General features: G+C 38.2%; 1 protein-coding gene across 1 annotated transcript; it reads left to right on the top strand.

Annotated features, from left to right (window-relative positions):
- The first annotated feature begins 21 nt into the window (after positions 1-21).
- On the top strand, positions 22-12600 carry LOC137283614 (uncharacterized). The gene is made up of 10 exons (XM_067815207.1): positions 22-288; positions 1499-1590; positions 2682-2741; positions 3354-6050; positions 6363-6521; positions 6945-7111; positions 7517-7747; positions 8347-8437; positions 9914-10038; positions 10641-12600. The coding sequence occupies exons 2-10, from the start codon at positions 1549-1551 to the stop codon at positions 10840-10842; spliced, it is 3774 nt and encodes a 1257-aa protein (XP_067671308.1). The 5' UTR covers positions 22-288; positions 1499-1548; the 3' UTR covers positions 10843-12600.
- The last annotated feature ends 5643 nt before the right edge of the window (positions 12601-18243 follow it).

Genomic DNA, 18243 nt, shown 5'->3' with positions numbered 1-18243 from the left:
TTTGGAGCGCATGCGTCAGGTGTCCAAACCAAGATGGCGGTAAATGTGAAGTGAAAATCTTACGATAATGTGTTTACCGTTATTTTGAGGTGATCGGTGTTCAAATACCGTGTCACGCGCTTTCAGAATATTCGTACACTTATAATTGAATTCCACCAATGTCTAAGTGATTAGCATTCAAGACTGCTTTTGAAATTAGTTATTCCGATATCGTCTGCTCCGTCAACCGCACTCGATTTTTTCTTAAAATGGTCAAAACTCCTGCATGGTGTCTTTCTCAGTGACCAGGTAAATGATCTGTAAAACTGCAGCCATCCGGCCATGAGGCAAAAATTCTTGTGTGGAACTTTGCAGGCATAATATTTTTCACGTGAATATGATATATTGCATCAATATACACAGACCGTGCAAAAAGTATTCGGACACTTAACATAGTTTTATTGTATTATTTTCAAGAAATGGTTTTAGGAAGGATATTTGTAAAGTTTGACAGGCAGATTGGGAGTAGTGCACTTTACAGGGCGCACTTTTTCCAACTTTTTTTGGATGGATATACTCACACCAAAAGTAAGCCAACCCTAACCTTTATTCACTAACCCTAATGATCTAGAAGGGGGTTGCCCATGGGCTAAGGATCCTGAAGGGGGTGCCCAAGGGCGAAGGATCTAGAATGGGGGTCCCCAAGGGCTAAGGATACAGCAGCACGCTCATAAGCAAGCGCTCAGCAGTCCCCAGGTAGAGCACCCGGTAAACTGCACTCTAGCTGGTAGATTTGAAATCATCTCTGCTGTGTGCACCTAATTTCAGTTAAATTTTCCGACCACTATTTAAGTACTGACATCATACTTATCACCTACATATGTATAGTTCCACAATGTACAATCCAAGTTGAAAAAGTTCACCGTAAACATGTACACTTGTTGATTAAATTGTTGCCATTCGATAATGAGCAACGGAATTTAAACAGAAATGTGACCCTAAGTAAGATGATTCCTCACAAATAGGCACAATTTAGTGAAAATACTCTATGCTGCTCTAAATTAACATGTAAGCCTATGGAAATTACATCAAGTGTCCAAATACTCTTTGTTTTACAGTCAGTTTCAGTCCTCTTTGTGGCCACGTTTTTATAATTTGATTGTGTTTACTATGAATTTTATGTTCATGATTTGGTTGAAATATTGCCAACATGACTATAGTGTTCTAACTCACTCTCTCACTCACCCATAGGCGTCTGTGACCATTATTTCATCTCATTAAGAGCTGTTTAACGCCAGTCTCCTGAATATTGTTTTAAGAAATTATATGCTTACACTGGACTTGGCATGATCATTATTAAACTAAATATGCTTTATGGTTCAACGTCTTTATTATACAAGGTCACAACGTTTCGAGACAGTTCCTAGTCTCTTCTTCACCTGAACCATAAAGTATATTTAGTTTGATTCCACCAACTTCTAAATGCCTTTGAAACAACTCATGATCTTTTTTGTTCCAGCTGATGTGCATAAATAAAGCAACAATCTGGAAGTGTTGGTGGTAAAGAATATGATGGATGTTTTAGAAACGAAATCCATTGACAGAAATGAGGTACATATATTACATCTCTTATGATGGTCATTATTATTGTTTATTATCAAATCATTCTATCATTATGTTTAACAAATCACATGCCAAATTTAATGAAAAAGTTCTAATCTTGAACCCCTTTCATCCCCCTGAAAGTTAGTCCCAAGATCACCAAATCATATAAATTTAGTGAACGATTCCTTAAACTGAGTTCATCGTATCACTACCACTTGGTTTTGACAGTCATCTTTGAGGCTATGACATGTGAACAGTTAACCAGCTTCATCGCCGCCCGTGGATGCCTCAAAAAGATGCTGTACCACTCCAGTCCATTATCTTGAGACATTAATGATTACTGTGAAACAAATAAATGAATGAAACTAGAGATTTTTTATTTTCTACATTGTCCTATGTAAGTACATTGTATATGTAGTATTATGTACACAATGAGCATATATACATTGTATTTCAATATCGATTCACACAATATCTCAAACCTCTCTTGATGGTCCCTTGGGGTTCAAGATCGAGGGGTTTTACTGTAATCTGAAAATAGTACCATGACCCAAGGATTGACAGTGTATGCAATGAAGAAGACTAACACATCCACAGAGATGCAGAAAAAGTCCAAATACTTGTTTTTAATATGTTGATCAAGTAACAATAAGTTATCACTGAGTATTCTCCTAGCTGACTACGAGCTGGGTTATGATATCATTTGCAGTTTAATTACTGTGATGATCATGATATACAAGACAATAACAGTGACTGAATTGCAACAAAATTATAACATCATATTAATAATAATCGTCAAGTGTCTGGTACCCCCATTTTGTAGACCAGGACTGATGAAAATTAAGAGTATGAGTCCCAGGAACCCTCAAATACAGGACTCAAGTTAAATTCCTGGGTGACCATTTCTACCATTGTGCACTTTTCTTGGTTGATATATTATCCCAACATTTGTGCAGTGTATTTAAAGACCCTTTCCATATGGTAATATTACTTCCCTCTCACTTAATCTCTTATGTTGCTTTAATTGGCTTAAAGGGTATGAAGACCCCACTGCAGTGTTCTTTTTTAATCATTATTTCTTCTTTAATATTTTACAGGTTTTAGAGAGACTAACTCGAATGAAAAGAGAACTTGCGAGAAAAGAAAAGAAACTAGAGGTAAGAATTTCATTCCCATACTTATCTTCTCACAGTGAATCTTGTAAGAAGCAGTTTAACTGAAAGGTTATTGGTATGAGGCTTATTGAAAGTGGATATACCAAAGAATAATAGTGAGGCCCACAGGCAGCAACTTTTGAAGTGTCAGGGAAAAGTTATGACAGTATTAAATTTTGAGGAAATAGAAAATCTAAGATCTCAAAAATAATTTGGGGAATACATTTCATATCTGCAATTACAGGGTTTAAAAATTTTTTCTAAATTCACTGGACCAGATATTGATTTCACTTGGCCACAATTAACAATACCATCACTGCAGCATGACTAAGCAGTATTTTCCCTTTTTTTCTTTACACAGATATATTCACCATCTTTTAGATCACATTTGTTTTTGAGCAAGTAGACACAGTCTTTGGATAACTTCTTCAAGCAGATATATAGCCGCTGTATATCATTTATAGTTCAGATGCCACTTTTAACTGTGTTTGCAAATGTTTTGTTTTGGAGCAAGTATAGTGTCTTTATTCTGACATAGTACTGTTTTTACTGTTTGTTGTTGTAAAATTCTTGTCCGTAATTAATTACTTGGTTTTTTTTTCTACAAATACACAGAGAGCTAAGCGTGCCTTAAGAGCAAAAGCACATGTGAAACAAAAACTGAGAGAGCAAGCTTTGATCCAAGGAAACTGTGGCTCCCCTCACCTTCATCAAGAAGAAACTCAGACAAGTGCGAACAGCAACTCATGGACACCAGTTTCAGTGCCAAATGCTTCCCTTGATGTATCTCAGTCATTCTCAGATGAAAAATCAGAAAACTTTATCATCAGAAATAAAGGAGACTTTGGAAAGGACCTTGTTAGACAAAGGGAGAGAACTCCTTCTCGACGACCATTTCTGGCTAAACTGGAACAGGCTTGTGGAGAGTCATTGAAATCAGAAATTAATGTTCAGTGTTCAAAATCTGTTGACACAGGTTTAAAATCAAAATCTTTGTGCAAACAGTTGGTTCAGTATGACAGTAAGAAAAGAGTGAAAGCAACTGAAAATGTGACAAGTGATGATGTGTTAGATTGTTCTGCTGAGGTTACTTTAATAGATCAGTGTTCTGGACATAATGTTATCAGTCCAGACTTGCTGGAAGACTACCCCATTATTCTTGAGAAAAAAGTTACATTATGTGATACTGATGATATACATCTTGACAATTCTTTGTTTCTTACACCAGCTCCAGTAAGTGACAATTCAGAGAAAGTTGATCTTCATCAAGCATGTCAAGAACATTCTGTGTTAGGCTTGACAAATGTTAAACTTAAGCTTGACTTTGGGGTGGAAAATGCTCTTGAAAGAGTAGGATCAAATGGGAAACGGAAAGACATTCAAACTGTGGACAAAGAAAGCAAACATGTTTCATTAGAAAGCAAACATGAATCTCAGGATGATCAAATTCTTGATGATTGTATTTTAATACAGAGGACATTCAGTTCAAATGTCAGTCAAGAAACCATTCAGAACTCTCTATCTCCAGTTTCTAAGATCACAAGAAACTGCAAAAGGGAGAATGCTCATTCCTTGAGCAGAAAAAGAAAACGGGGTGCCAGGGCACATAGACAAAATGAAAAGAAGTTCAAATCCAGTGATATGGAAACTGACTCTCTATTTGCGATATCAGACACAGAAAGTGTTTCAAGAGAGGCTGTTACTGTGGCCTCTGATTCTCTCTCCCAAGTTGCTAGCCAGAGTTTACTGAAACCTTCAATTCCCAAAGAATCACAAGCCACAATGAAAGAGGACCGTACCTGTGATAATCTAAAGGAAGCTTTGCCTAAGGAGGTGTGTGGTAAGACATTTGTAAACAAGTGCCAAAATATTAAAGAAAACAGTTTGTCAAGCAGTTTTTGCGATAATCACAAAATGTGTTTTTCAAAAGAAACTGATTCAGAATGTAAGAGTCACCCAAAAAAGATATCTTTCAAAAAGTCCCCAAAGACTTCAGCAGGATCTTCACAAAGAAAACAGACACAGCCGACTGAATACCTAGATTTTACTGAGTTGGATGTGATTCCATTCTCACAATTTCAATACTCAGACTGTCTTTTCTCAAGTCAGGACTTACTGTCTGAGACAGTCCCTGGCAAAAAAGGAAGGAAGAGTCATTTTGGCATGCTGATACAGAGACGATCACCACGTCTGTCAGCAGGACTCAAGAATGTAGTTGGTGATGACATCATGCCTGATGACTCTAACTCTGAAACCATTGCATCAGAGATTTTAGAAACTGATTCATGTGGTTCTCAGATACTGCATCCTGAGCTTGTTTCTAAAGGAGGTAGACGTCTGAAGAAAAGTAAAAAGGGCATTATGATATCATCAGTGTTCCAGTTCATTGTTGATGAAGCAAAGAGATTCAAAGAAGTGAAAGAATTTGTGCTGCCAGTAAAAATATTTAACAAGAGAGTGCAGAAACAAATAGCAAAATATGTATCGCAGGATAGTATAAGTGACAATGGCTTTACATCTGAGATGAAACACAAAATAGGTATGAAAGTTGACGGATTTCAGTTTGGAGAATGTAAAAATGGATCTAACCAAATAAGAAGCAAGCATGTTAATCAGAACAGAAGATGTCAGGAAAATCTGAACAATGACACTGTAGAGGATGCAGCTGAGCTGTTGGATTTCAGTATGAGTGAGGAGGAGAATAAGTTAATCAAAGTTGGCAGTAGGCAAGTTTTATCAGCAGAGAAGATTCCTCTCAAGATGTCACAAGGAAATAGTTTTTGTGATGAAAGTAACCAATGTGACGTTATAAAGGAAAGAGACAACACCACTTGCAAGAATGTGAATTTACTTAACGAAATGTGTGTGTTTGACACTGCAAGAGAAGAAAACCAATCTGCCCTTTCAACTCCCAAACACCAGTGTGTCAACTTTAAGACACCAAAGCAAGAAGTATGTGATTTCGCAACACCAAAACACCATCCAAGCTTGATGTCTACACCAAAGGTTGAAAATTCATTTGTTACTCCAAAGCACCAGATCAGGAGATCGAAGTATGATATTCCTGCAGCTGAGACATGTTCACCATCCCTGTTTCCATCACAAGAGGTCAGTGAGGAGAGCACTCCATTGTTTTGCAGTCCAGTTTCTGCTTTTAAGGCATCACCTTCAGGTGTTGCTACATTACCAGAAGCTAGGGACTGTGGTGTTGTTGATGATGATGTGTTATCCAGTCTTGCTGACACTGATTCTGCAGATACAGAGGGTGAAAACAGAGAAGAGAAGAGACTTGTTACTGTGGGGTGTTTCCAGGTAGGTTATCTCAGGTACAAATTATAAAATGTGGTATGGAAGAATACAAAGAAGGTCATTAATTATAAACAGAATAAACTTTGGCCCTTATGAAAGAAACTTTGTCTGGTAAAACCAGGTAAATGTAGTCCATGATGATGAACAGTCAACAGGATTTGATTTTTAGACTCAACATACTCGGAGCTGTTGGCCGAAAACAGTATAAAACATATTTATTGCTTTACATTCTACAAGACATAATTTGTAGCTATAGTCTTTAGTAAGATCTGTTGTCCTTGGTTATAAACACTGTTATAAATTTCTGTATCCCAGACTAGCAAGACAGAGCCCATTATCTCAGTCCTGTGCGGAGTACTACACACTGCAGGGTCACTGGTGGACTTTGTAGTCACGGTCTTCTCAACTTCCCTCAGCATCTGGTCCATGGAAGCATCACTGTGGACAAATGAACTAGACTGGATTCTACCTGAGGTAAGTAAGCGCATTAGTTTCAAATGTTAATCAATGTTCATAAGTCATTAAATGCATACTGTAATATTCAGGTGTAAATATAATTCTACCAAGCAATTCACATTTTCGATAATATTGTTAACATACAGACTACTGGATATAAGAGGTAACTTAACCTAAATGAGATGCATCATTTCAAGCAAGTTGGTAAGCGTTACTGATGTATTTAGTTATGTTACATGATTACAAAGTAAGCTTTAATGTGGTCAACATATAGTGTTCATACCCTTGTGTAACATTGAGATGTATGAGTATACAATTAATATTATCAAAACTTCCCTCCTTCATCTGTTATACACATCATCACTCATCTATATATGAGATGGTACGACATCGTTTGCCTATGTGGACTGTGGTTGACTGGTTAATACATTTTGCATTTAGGGTTGTGAAGCTGAGACAGCTTGGTTGATGCCATCAGAGGACAAGATTGTTGTAGTATTGTCAGGGTCAAGTGTGAAGGTTCCGGTCATTGTCAGTGTGTTTGTCTATGACTGGTTATCAAGTGACTCAACTAGGTTCAACCTTCCCTTGCCTGCTTCAGTAAGATGGTAAGATATTACAGATATTAGCTGAATCAGATTTGAAACAGTTTTATTGCAATCATAAAAAGTAGGAATGTCTTTGTAAAATCAAGAAAAGTAGTGGTTCTATATTGGGGAATATAGGTTGTCTGATGGTTAAAGCATTGGCTTGTCATGACAAAGACATGTGTTTGATTCCAAGTATGGTTAAGATGTATGAATTACATCCTTGATGCTCCTGTTAATTGATCATTTGAAAAATGTATAATTTACTTGCATAGTAGCCAATTATTTTAAGAATCTTGTGTTGTACAGATATTATCGCTGTTTTAGTCATTATGGGTAAAGTGAAATATTTCAAATACAAATTCAACACTTTCTTGAAGCAGCATTTATGCACTCATATTTAGGAATGATCGCCTTATGTTTTAGCCCCATGAGCAATGGTATTTGCTGCCCACTTACCGACCGCCAGATCACAGTGTTCTACAGACAAGGCAAACTGACCAGGGGTCAGAAACTTACACTGAATACCACATTCACAGCCACAGTGGATGATATCAATCTGGACAGCATAGATGGTCATCTGACCAGCGTCAGCTCTGTACAAGACCTCACTCCTGCCATTGTTGGGCTCACAGTCAACTCACTGTTTCATATATGGTAATCTTTTATGATGAACTATACAGGCGAATCCAATAGAAAAGGTTTTCTTATTCGATGATGTATTCAGCATTGAATTTGTAGTAAGGCAATCACACCCAACAAGGTGTAAGGGAGATAACTCTTGGAAGACGTGAAATTTGTGTCATATGCATTAGGGTACTCTTGTCAGATTACCAGGAATTGTCATATTTAATCTTTGGAAATAAAAATGGAAAATTGACCCCTTTCGTTAACAAGTGTAAATTCCATAAATGAAGCAGACGGCTTAAATTCGGGAAATACTTGTAACTGAAGAAAATGATTCTGAGACACAGTAAAATGGGATGAACTTGATTAAAAATGGAATAATACGGAACACCCGAACTATAAACAATCATTAGAGAACACAAAGTACACCTCTGGAACTTTCAATAAGAATGTTGGTTTAAGTGTGCTTCAGTTGAACAGGTCTCACACTCAGGTTCAAGTTCCTTGTCAAACGGATCCTCCTCACCTTCATTGTCACCCTGAACAGTAAAAATTGAAACCCTAATATAGGTCAGTGGGCCTAATAACGGAAAAGTATCCAATTCACAATGGTGAATTTGTGTTTTCAGGAATCACGAGTGTGGATTGTTATTGCAGACAGTGGACATCAGTTTCTCATGCCCCACAGCAGTTACACTGGCATCAGTACAGTCTGAACAGGTACATCATCTGCCTGTGATATTTCATTTTTATATATACACAAATAAATTTGCAATTTCTAAGATGCAAAACTATGCTGTGTACAGAATCCCTTTCAAATTTCTTTGCTTTTCAGAGGCTTATTAGGTAGTGCTCAATTCCAAATGCTGACATACTTAGACCTACACAGCAGCAGCGCACATCCATGGATCTGAATCTCACATTGTCTTCTGTGCACAAATGAAAACTGAGGCTAGTGTTCTCCTTTTACCACCACAATTAAGGGAAACCGTCAAGTCGTATGCTTTTTAAGCATTAGATGTTAATGATTTTTTTATTCAGCCTTCGTAACCACAGTTTTACACATAACCTTACAAGTGCTACAAGTACTTGTTTATAATAATTTTTATTGTAACTCTAACAATAGTGCCATAATTTTTTCCTTTGAATACCTATATATTTTCAAAGCATGTTGCAAATCCATAATGAAATTGCTTCATAGAATTTTTGTTTTCTGTATTGTGAGACCTATATATATAGTATTTTAACACATGTTTAAAAACTAAAATATTGGGTCAAAATGATCTGTTGTACCAAGAAGGATTTTACAGAATATTAGAAACTTTACGTAGTATGATTAATCATTGAAATAACATTTTTACAGTTACAGAATTAATACAAATCCTCCAAAGTTTTACAGTCATCACATTCTGGTGATTCACTTGAGTGAAATTTAGACAACTAATTTCTTACATGGCACAATATTTTGTACAATCTTGAATTGTAATTCTTTAAATGTATTGGATAATAGAAGGCTTTTAAAAAGACCATGCATCTTTCTAGTATGTGATTAATCATTAAATTTGAATGGTAAAGTGACTTTGTTATCCAACAACCATTGAATAACAGTGCTCAGACTTAATCTTATCATTCATAAGCTTTCCCAGTGGTGTGTTTAACAAACACATTGCTCCCTATTGCCCTTTGAAGAGATCTTTTGATATTGTATCTACTGTTAATATTTTAATTAGGTATCTCTTGTAACTCTAGTCTAGTTCTTAAATGTCCATTTTCATGAAGTGAATCTTTAACATATACAATGCCAACTTTTTCCCTATTCATCATTATACACAGACTTACAGACATTAATGATGCTGTTTCAGTTTGAAATGTAAAATAGATATATTAACCTGTAAGGTTACACTGACATAGCTTGTAAGTTATGATTTTGTTATATTTTTTGGAAACGTTTCCAAATAAAGATAATGCATTTTCATAAATATTGGTGTTTTTGAGTATCCTGTGATAATACCTACTAATCATAAATGTAATATTTACTGGCCTTGAAAATAGGTTATCAGTAATTTCTTTTGCGCTCTTTCAATGTGTACTCAAACAGCTGCAATACAGTTGAGGTCAGTCTGGAAAACTATGGTCTTGTCATAGCATCATACAAAGCCGTCACAATGTTCTGATTAGGCCCATCTTTGTTTTCAGGGTTATTTACTGCTTACTATGATGAATACCAAGGGAGATAAACCAGTGAGTCTTCTTGCTGTGAACCCAATGACGTGTGCAAGTCATCTAATGTTTTCATTCCAGACAGTGCCACAGTGGAAAGGGTAAAATATTGTAAATTGTGTATTTATTTTAATTAATTCTGCATGTTGCAACCTTCTTGGACAAGACCAAGTTCTAGAATTCTGAAATATTTATATGGTGTGTTGCATCACAATCATACTAAGATTTAGTCAGGAATGTAAACTGAATAAATAGCATACTTGATTTAAATGGTAATTCTTTTTAACACAATCAAGAATCTGCTTTTAGAAACAGTAAGACTAAGAGGGTGGCAACTTCAAAAGTTGGACTTACATCCAGTATGCAGGTGTTCATAAATATTGCTATTTTTTTCAATTGTTGACATTTTTTAAACATTATCCTTGAAACAGTAAGGCCCAGAGTGATGATATTTTGATAGGACATGTAACACTGCAATGTTGTACTGATTTAAACATCATGAAGGAAATTAAGGTTTTTCTTCTTCGAATTCAGGATTCAACCTGGAGTTCAAAATATTGATCCTCTATTTTTTTTACTTATCATACGTTTACATCATACTGTTTCTCCTACAAAAAAAAGAACAGACCATATTACAAAGGCAATTAACAGTCACACTCCTTACTAGATTGTTAAAGATGTCACTATTGTTTTTGCCTTCAAGGTCGGAGATGAGTGAGTTGTTTGAGGACCTCCTTGTGGTTTGTGACAAGTCTGGATCTCTCCTCCTCTTTGACATGTGCTCAGGACAGCTCATGGTGCGGCTGTCTGACCTTCACACAAAGTGCTTGGCTGTAGATCCCTCACAGGAACGAATCTTCTCAGGACAAAAAGATGGATGTGTGCATGTGTATCAACTATCATGATGATATATTCAAGCATCTTTGTGTAACGTTTATGTAATTACTATAGTTTGCTTCAGTGTTTTACCAGGACATTATATTTAGTAGTCAAGTCATGTCATTCATTTCCATACATCACTTTGGGGATAGTAATTTCCATTGACCTTCGTCTAATTTTGTCAATTACTTAAATGTAATATACTCAGTAGACTGTATCCAATCTGGCAAGTGAGATGACAGTTTCTGTTACAACACAGTATTGTCTGAAGCGGTTGGTAAATAGTGAACTACATCATTATTCTGTCAAAGGTATGATCATATATGTGGACTGTTACCAACATTGACTCATTATATCTGAATGGTGGCATGTTCCTATGCAGAGCATCCACACTAGCTAAGTAGACAGAGACCCGTGAAGGTCCCGGGGTAGAATAGGCCTTCAGCAACCCATGCTTGCCATAAAAGGTGACTATGCTTGTCGTAAGAGGCGACTAACGGGATCGGGTGGTCAGACTAGCTGACTTGGTTGACACATGTCATCGGTTCCCCATTGCGCAGATCGATGCTCATGTTGTTGATCACTGGATTGTCTGGTCCAGACTCGATTATTTACAGACCGTCGCCATATAGCTGGAATATTGCTAAGTGCGACGTAAAACTAAACTCACTCACTCACTAAGTAGACAGAAGTTACTGAAAAAGCAGAGCTGATAATTCATGATATAAATTACTTAAAGGCAGGAAGTAAGTGGTGATTAGTATTACATGCAGAGTTCCTTCCTTTGGTCATGCCAGGATCTGCTCATCAGGTGTTCAAATGTCACCTGTCTAATACTTGAATATTGATATACAGTTAGAACTGCTACTGAGAAGTAAGCATGTCATAGGATTTTATTTGGAATTTACTCAGCTTTGAAACCTGGACATGGCGATCTTTAAAATGTTTGTTTTGGAATTTTGTGTACATTCCTGTTGTCACAAATATGTTGACAGGTTTATGCTCATACATGAAGCTCAACTCCTGTTATACGACTTTAGAAGACATTTTGATATTCATTTGTTTTTCATGTCTGTAATGCAGATTGTGAATTTTGAGTAAGCCTGCTGTTTGTAACAGCTGGATGAAATTACTGATTTTATTATACAATATTTGTTGAATTTATGCATCCAAAGCCAGGTGCTCTTTACTTATATATTAAGGGGATATATGGTTAATTTAACAATATTAAATTGTATAGATCTACTAAAACACATTGTTCATTCTGATGATAGTCTAGCAGAAGGACGGCAATTGTTGTGACCTAACAAGTTTGGTGTGTTTGAATCCCAGGATTGTCCTTATCATCCTTGGTATGTCAGAACATACTAATATTCATATTTCCAAGACAAGCCCCAATTTCCTCCCTCAGTAAACTGAAATTCTGTTCTAAGCTATATTAAACCCAGAATCACTCGCATGCAAGCATGTGATGCTACCTTTCAAATCTGAATGTATATTGCATTGGGACACAAGATCGAACTTTCAAGTTAAGACAACATTTTTATGAACAGAATTTGCAATGTTTGGGGAGGTGGGGTTGAACAAAAAGTACTGACTTTGAGTTTAGGTCTGAACAGAATTGATAAAACTTCACACATAGCTGAACCTGTTATGCGTGCCTATGGGACAAAATGTACACATTTTTTATTTTATTTAGAAATTACACCTTATGTTACACTGAGTAAAGTCATGTGACTGTTGATATTGCATGATGGGGCTGCTATAAAGAATTTCTTTGAAAACCAACATTTTGTTTTTCCTTTCCGTTGTCAACACAGTGTTGTCCAACAAACCAGAATAATGAAGAAATTAAGTTTGTCAAACCCAATCTGTGGGGTACAATAGTTATACTTTTATCCTTTTCATGAAAAAAATGAAAATAATAGGGCCAATAAGCTGTTAATTTACTCAGTTGTAGGTTTCTATAATTATTGTTGTTTTCTGGTAGTCTTGGAGTCAACATATTTAAGACTTACAATACATATACATTCATGCATGCTCATTGTGCAAGAATCTTTGAAGTGATGCCAAATCCCATTACAAGTCACCTATGTGGAGTGTTGACTACTTATAACTTTGGTATGCAAGTCAAGATATCACTCTTTGCAGAGATCATTGACCCATGAAGGTTCTGCTTAGTCAGTGACATCAAACTGCTGGCATGTGTCAAAACTGATCATCTTCAAAATGAAGCAAGTCTAGATTTTTGAGAGGTTAACAAATTCCAGTTACACTGGGGTTTCATATCAGGTTGAATGTATGTGTGTGTTTCTGCAGTATCAAAGCTTAATGGTTACATCATCAAGGTGACACTTAAATTCACCATTTGGAGAACAGAGTACCTGTATAAATGATTACGGTTTACCAAACCCAGACGTTTATGTAACTCACGAAAAATGGATGTCAAGGCTTGTTTATGGACACAGATTGACACATTCATACATAACTATTCGGTGACGTCAGTGTTTCGTCATGCTGATGATGGTACTTTAGTTCGATCATAGACTGTCTCGACTTTACACCTTTCCCAGACAGTTGGTAGTACCTTTAGACTGTGTAAAATTGCCCCTTCACCCTTTGTGGACAACGTTATCAAGCAGTTCAGTCCCGTCTTCAGTCATTATACAGTGTTCCCAGAAATTATTGAGAAAATCTTTGTTTTTTTTCTAATGATGCTAAGATTGGAAAAAGGGCTTTCACTATGCACTAAGCATACTAAATAAGGGAGACAACTCTTGAAGGCTTGGAAGGCAGCTCATTACGCCAAGAGTTATCTCCCTTGTCTGAGCAGACGGCTTCCTGTGTTGACATGGCAGAATTTACAGCAAGAGAGAAAAGAAAGCTCATTCTAGATGATTTTGAAAGGGGTGAGGCTGATGCTAAAGTGTTAGCTTGTAGACATGGTATTCCTCTGTCTACAGTATACAGAACTTTGAAGAATATTCAAACAGGAACCGGGATAGAGCACAAAGCAGGGGCAGGTCGGCCTAGGAAATTCAGTGTTGTGGATCGCCGAAGACTTGGGCAGATTGTGAGTAGGGGCAAATTGAAAAGTGTTAAGAACATCAGAAATGAAATAATTAGCAGAGGAAGTCCTCAGGTATGCAATGAAACAGTTAGGCAGGAATTACAGAGACTTAATTGGGTGAAAAAACGTGGAATTCCCTCGCCGTTGATGAAAGATGCACAAAAGGAAAAACGTTTAAACTGGTGTCGGGCTCATGAAAATCAAGATTGGAATAATGTTTTCTTTTCAGATGAAAGTTGAGTTTGGCTTTTCCCTAATTGTGTGAAAATTTGGACCAAAGATACTGTCAAACCTATCTACCTGCGACCAAAACATAGCCCGAAGTTTCACATGGCATGTGAAACATGGGGTGGCATATCGGCTCGCGGAGTGACGCCATTGTGTGTTTTCACGGGAAACTTGACAAAAGAAAGATACGTTGACATTCTAAATGGTCACCTTCTTCCGACAGCACAAACATTGTACGAAGATGATTGGATTTTCCAGCATGATAATGACCCAAAACACACTGCGCGCTACACAAAACAGTGGTTGTTGGGCGAAAATGTTCAAGTTTTAGACTGGCCCAGTTACAGCCCAGACCTAAACCCAATTGAGAATGTGTGGGGAGTCATGAAGGACAGAATAAACCAAAAGGGACTGAGAAATATTGAAGATATGAAGGCCGAGGTGGTCCAATATTGGGATACCCTGTCACACGAGTACCTACAAACTTTGATGGGTAGTGTGCCTAGGCGTATTCAGGCATGCATTGCTGAGCGAGGAGGTCTAACAAAGTACTAAAACAAGACTGAGACTGTAAAAGGATGATGTTTTAACATGTTTATGTAAGTAAAATGCCAGAAGTTAATAAACATAATGAGTTACATGACGCAACATGATTCTCAATAATTTCTGGGAATACTATATATCGGCTCTCAGGCTCTGAAATAGACATATCTCGTTCTTGATATGCACATCCCCGCTCTTACGCGTTTTCATCTAAACCAACTCGTTTTCAGGCAGTTCTTCCCTGCCGTTCCTAGTGCATGTAATGGTAATGGCAGTCACGTCCTGGTCCTACTTCCATAAAATTCAGCACTTTATTGTCCGTTATCATTCCCATTCCGAGTTTCAAGGTGGAAACATCGACATCTCTATTTCCGCAAGGTAGAAGACGCCGGGTGGACCATGAAGGACAAGTTGTGTGAAATCCAAGATCCCCAAGTCAATGTAAAGCGTTAGATAATCACACATGGGTGGGTTGATTCTCGCGAAATTGTAATACTCATGATCATGAAGGTGAAGTTCCTCGATCAGTTGATATTGATGTCTCACCGCTATTCGCCGCACCCAAAAAGTTCGTTTCTTTCTTCCTTTCGTGTTCTACCAACTCATTACATACATTATTAATTGTAGGAAACCAACATTCAACAGCTGAAACCTTGTCCATATTTCACAGCCAGAAGTCGACCCGTGAAGATCTGGAGTAGAACAGGGCTTCAGCAACCCATGCTTGCTTGTGGTAAGAAGCGACTAACGGGATCGGGTGGTCAGACTCGCTGACTTGGTTGACGCCTGTCATCGGTTCCTAATCGATGCTCATGTTGATCACTGGATTGTCTGGTCCAGACTCGATTATTTACAGACATATGGCTGGAATGTTGCTGAGTGCGGCGTAAAACTAAACTCACTCACAAATAGAAGTCTCTATTCCAAATGAAGAACGTGTTAAAAACGCATATACTTATATCCTTCCTTGTCGTGTACTGCACACGATGTTGACGAAATTAGAACTGCGTGAGTGTTACATGATGTACTAACTACGAGTAACACTTCACAGAACCATGTAGGAAAGTACTAAGAGCTTTCTGAAAACAGGTCATTTTGTTGTGAAAATATCTGCACGGAATAGCAAACCATCTAAGGACGTAATGCGGTCGAGCTTGGTCTGTCTGCTAATGGTATGGACGTGTTGGAAAATCATTCGTGACCAACTCGTGTTATATAGCCCAATAGAAGTTACGGAAAGGGGCAGTTGGTGACGAATGGGTGGAAATTGTAAACCTTACTGCAGCTGATGCCCGGCTGCTCTACACTCGTCCTTAGGAAGATTGAAGTGCGGTAATTCCGTTTGTAGCACGATAATCTCGTTTTAAGTAAGATGTCACTCTGTCCCGTTGTAGCATGTTATGCTCAAACTTCTGGACCACACTTCCGCCCTTAGTCCGACCACAAAGTTCTTAAACACACTCTGACAACGAGTTTGTTGTGATGTGGGTGTTTACGACACCGTAAAACAGCGTTCAGTTGCAGTGCGTGATGTCATTTCTCGTCCCCGATCATGGTAAGTGTGGAATATCATAGTTTCTCACTCATGAGCCCTCACTCACAGTTTCTCGGTCGAAAGTCAGTGTATTGATTCACAGTCATAGCGATTCGAATACATTCTGTTTATCTTAAACAAGCAGAGATTACTAATAAATAACATTTTAGAATTCCGTAGATAAGGGCTTCATATGATGAAGGACTGCGAATGGGGAGGATTACAACCGGTTGTGAAATATGACGATGGATTGCCATCTTGAGAGACATGACGGGTGAGAAGGAAAGTTTCTTTGGTTTTGGATCAGTAGTGCGTGAGACCAGAGTATACCATCACGTTTGGCCAGTTTCATTGTCTTGAGGAAACGAGAAAGTGGGAGATAGGTCTGAGATCGCTGCTTGACATTGCAATCTATGTATGTACTGTCATCGGATGTGAGCATCGACGGCTCGAGCACGGACGCAATTTGTTTGAAAGACAAAACGTCGACACACCATGCTAACGGACCAAGGTAAGTCAGCTTGTTGTCCCAAAGGCACTGTACCGACACCTTTCGTTGCACAATGTTGTGTGGGTTTGTTCCGTAGTAATGACATGGGCTAACAATGCTGATCCACCGTAAATCTGTCAAGAGGCTGACATTGACTTGGCGCTCATTTCGACCACGCCTACAGGAAAGTGCAAAGTGAAACGGAATTCATCTGAAAACAAGACACAGCAACAACGACGTAGTGTACGTATGTTTGCTGGCCATGTGAGGCAGTTGTGAAGGGCTGGCACAATACATGGTCGGAGAACACTGGATATATGAGTTGTATCAAGACGATTTCTAATAATCTGATTTCCCGTTCCCTATTTTTTCAGTGCGTATGTGAAATTTACTGTCTACAAGAAAGTTTTCTTTTGAAAAAGGGGTGGTGGGATTGCTTAGTGGTCGAAGCGTTTGCTCTTAACGCAGAAAACCCATTTTGGATTTCCCACATAGTACTATGTGTGAAGCCCATTTCTTGTGTTCCCCGCCATGTTATTTGTTGGAATATTGCTAAAAATGGCTTAAAACTAAACTCACTCCTTTGAAAACGTCAACCACTACCTTCTGAGGATGCAAAGTACGAAAATAGAATATACACAGCATCTTAAGAAGCCTAGATATACGCACACTCATTCATAAATTACATCACCTTGAATACACTGAACAGGTTTGTTTTCGAATCGCAGGCTGGACAGTAGGGTGAACCACCGTTGTTCGCTACGCTGTGTTGTCTCCTAGGTGCGCAAGGAAGGCATGCGTACCAGTTTTAACACCCACGTCTGTGTTACCACTAGAATTCCCTATGCATATACGTCTCTGATCACCGCCTAAATACAGGTGAGACATTCTTCCTATGTATGCGTTAGCACCCTCCTCAAGGGTGATATGGATATCAACGCTCGAGCCGTAAGGCGAGAGCGTTGAGTCCATATCACCCGCAGAGGGGGGTGCTAACCTACTTACACCACTAGGGTGTGATATGTCCATTGTTCTGGCAGGTTGATTTTCTGTGTATCAACCTTCTATCTGCACGTGCAGAGGTTGATATGATGTTAACAACCGGCTATGTTATTTGGCAGCTGGACTGGCTAACGTGGGGTAGATAAGTCACACCTCGGCTTCGCCTCGGTCATTGACTTATCTCCCCACGGAATTTTGGACATCGGTAATTTTCAAATATTGTTTCTCGGCTTCGCCTGGAAACAATATTTGAAAATTACCTCTATAAAAGTATCAAAAGGGTGTGAATACAGCGATTCCGTCCAGGTGCCAATCTAAAATAATAACATGAACAAGGATGTTTGGATTTATTTCATTGTGAAATTTACAACGCAGTTGTCCATCAGAATCTGGTGCCTGGTTTGTGCTGCCGACAGCGTGACGGTGGAGCTAGAGGTTGCAGAGGTGGCCTTGCCATGTTCCTGGTCTGGCCATGATGCGGTCTGCGTTGACGCGCCAGTATCTCCCAGCTGTTCGCCATTCAGTATGGCGTTTACTATGGCTTTCTGGTCCTCACTGGT

The sequence above is a fragment of the Haliotis asinina genome, chromosome 5 (assembly GCF_037392515.1).
Source record: "Haliotis asinina isolate JCU_RB_2024 chromosome 5, JCU_Hal_asi_v2, whole genome shotgun sequence".
NCBI classification, from domain to species: domain Eukaryota; kingdom Metazoa; phylum Mollusca; class Gastropoda; order Lepetellida; family Haliotidae; genus Haliotis; species Haliotis asinina.
This window is presented reverse-complemented; position numbering and strand designations above follow the sequence as displayed.

Bases quoted from the DNA above. Each gene is read 5' to 3' on its own strand.
- LOC137283614 (XM_067815207.1), top strand. From the start codon at position 1,549: ATGATGGATGTTTTAGAAACGAAATCCATTGACAGAAATGAG. The intron at 2,742-3,353 runs GTAAGAATTTCA...ACAAATACACAG, and splicing joins GAAAAGAAAAGAAACTAGAG to AGAGCTAAGCGTGCCTTAAG. The intron at 7,748-8,346 runs GTAATCTTTTAT...TTGTGTTTTCAG, and splicing joins AACTCACTGTTTCATATATG to GAATCACGAGTGTGGATTGT.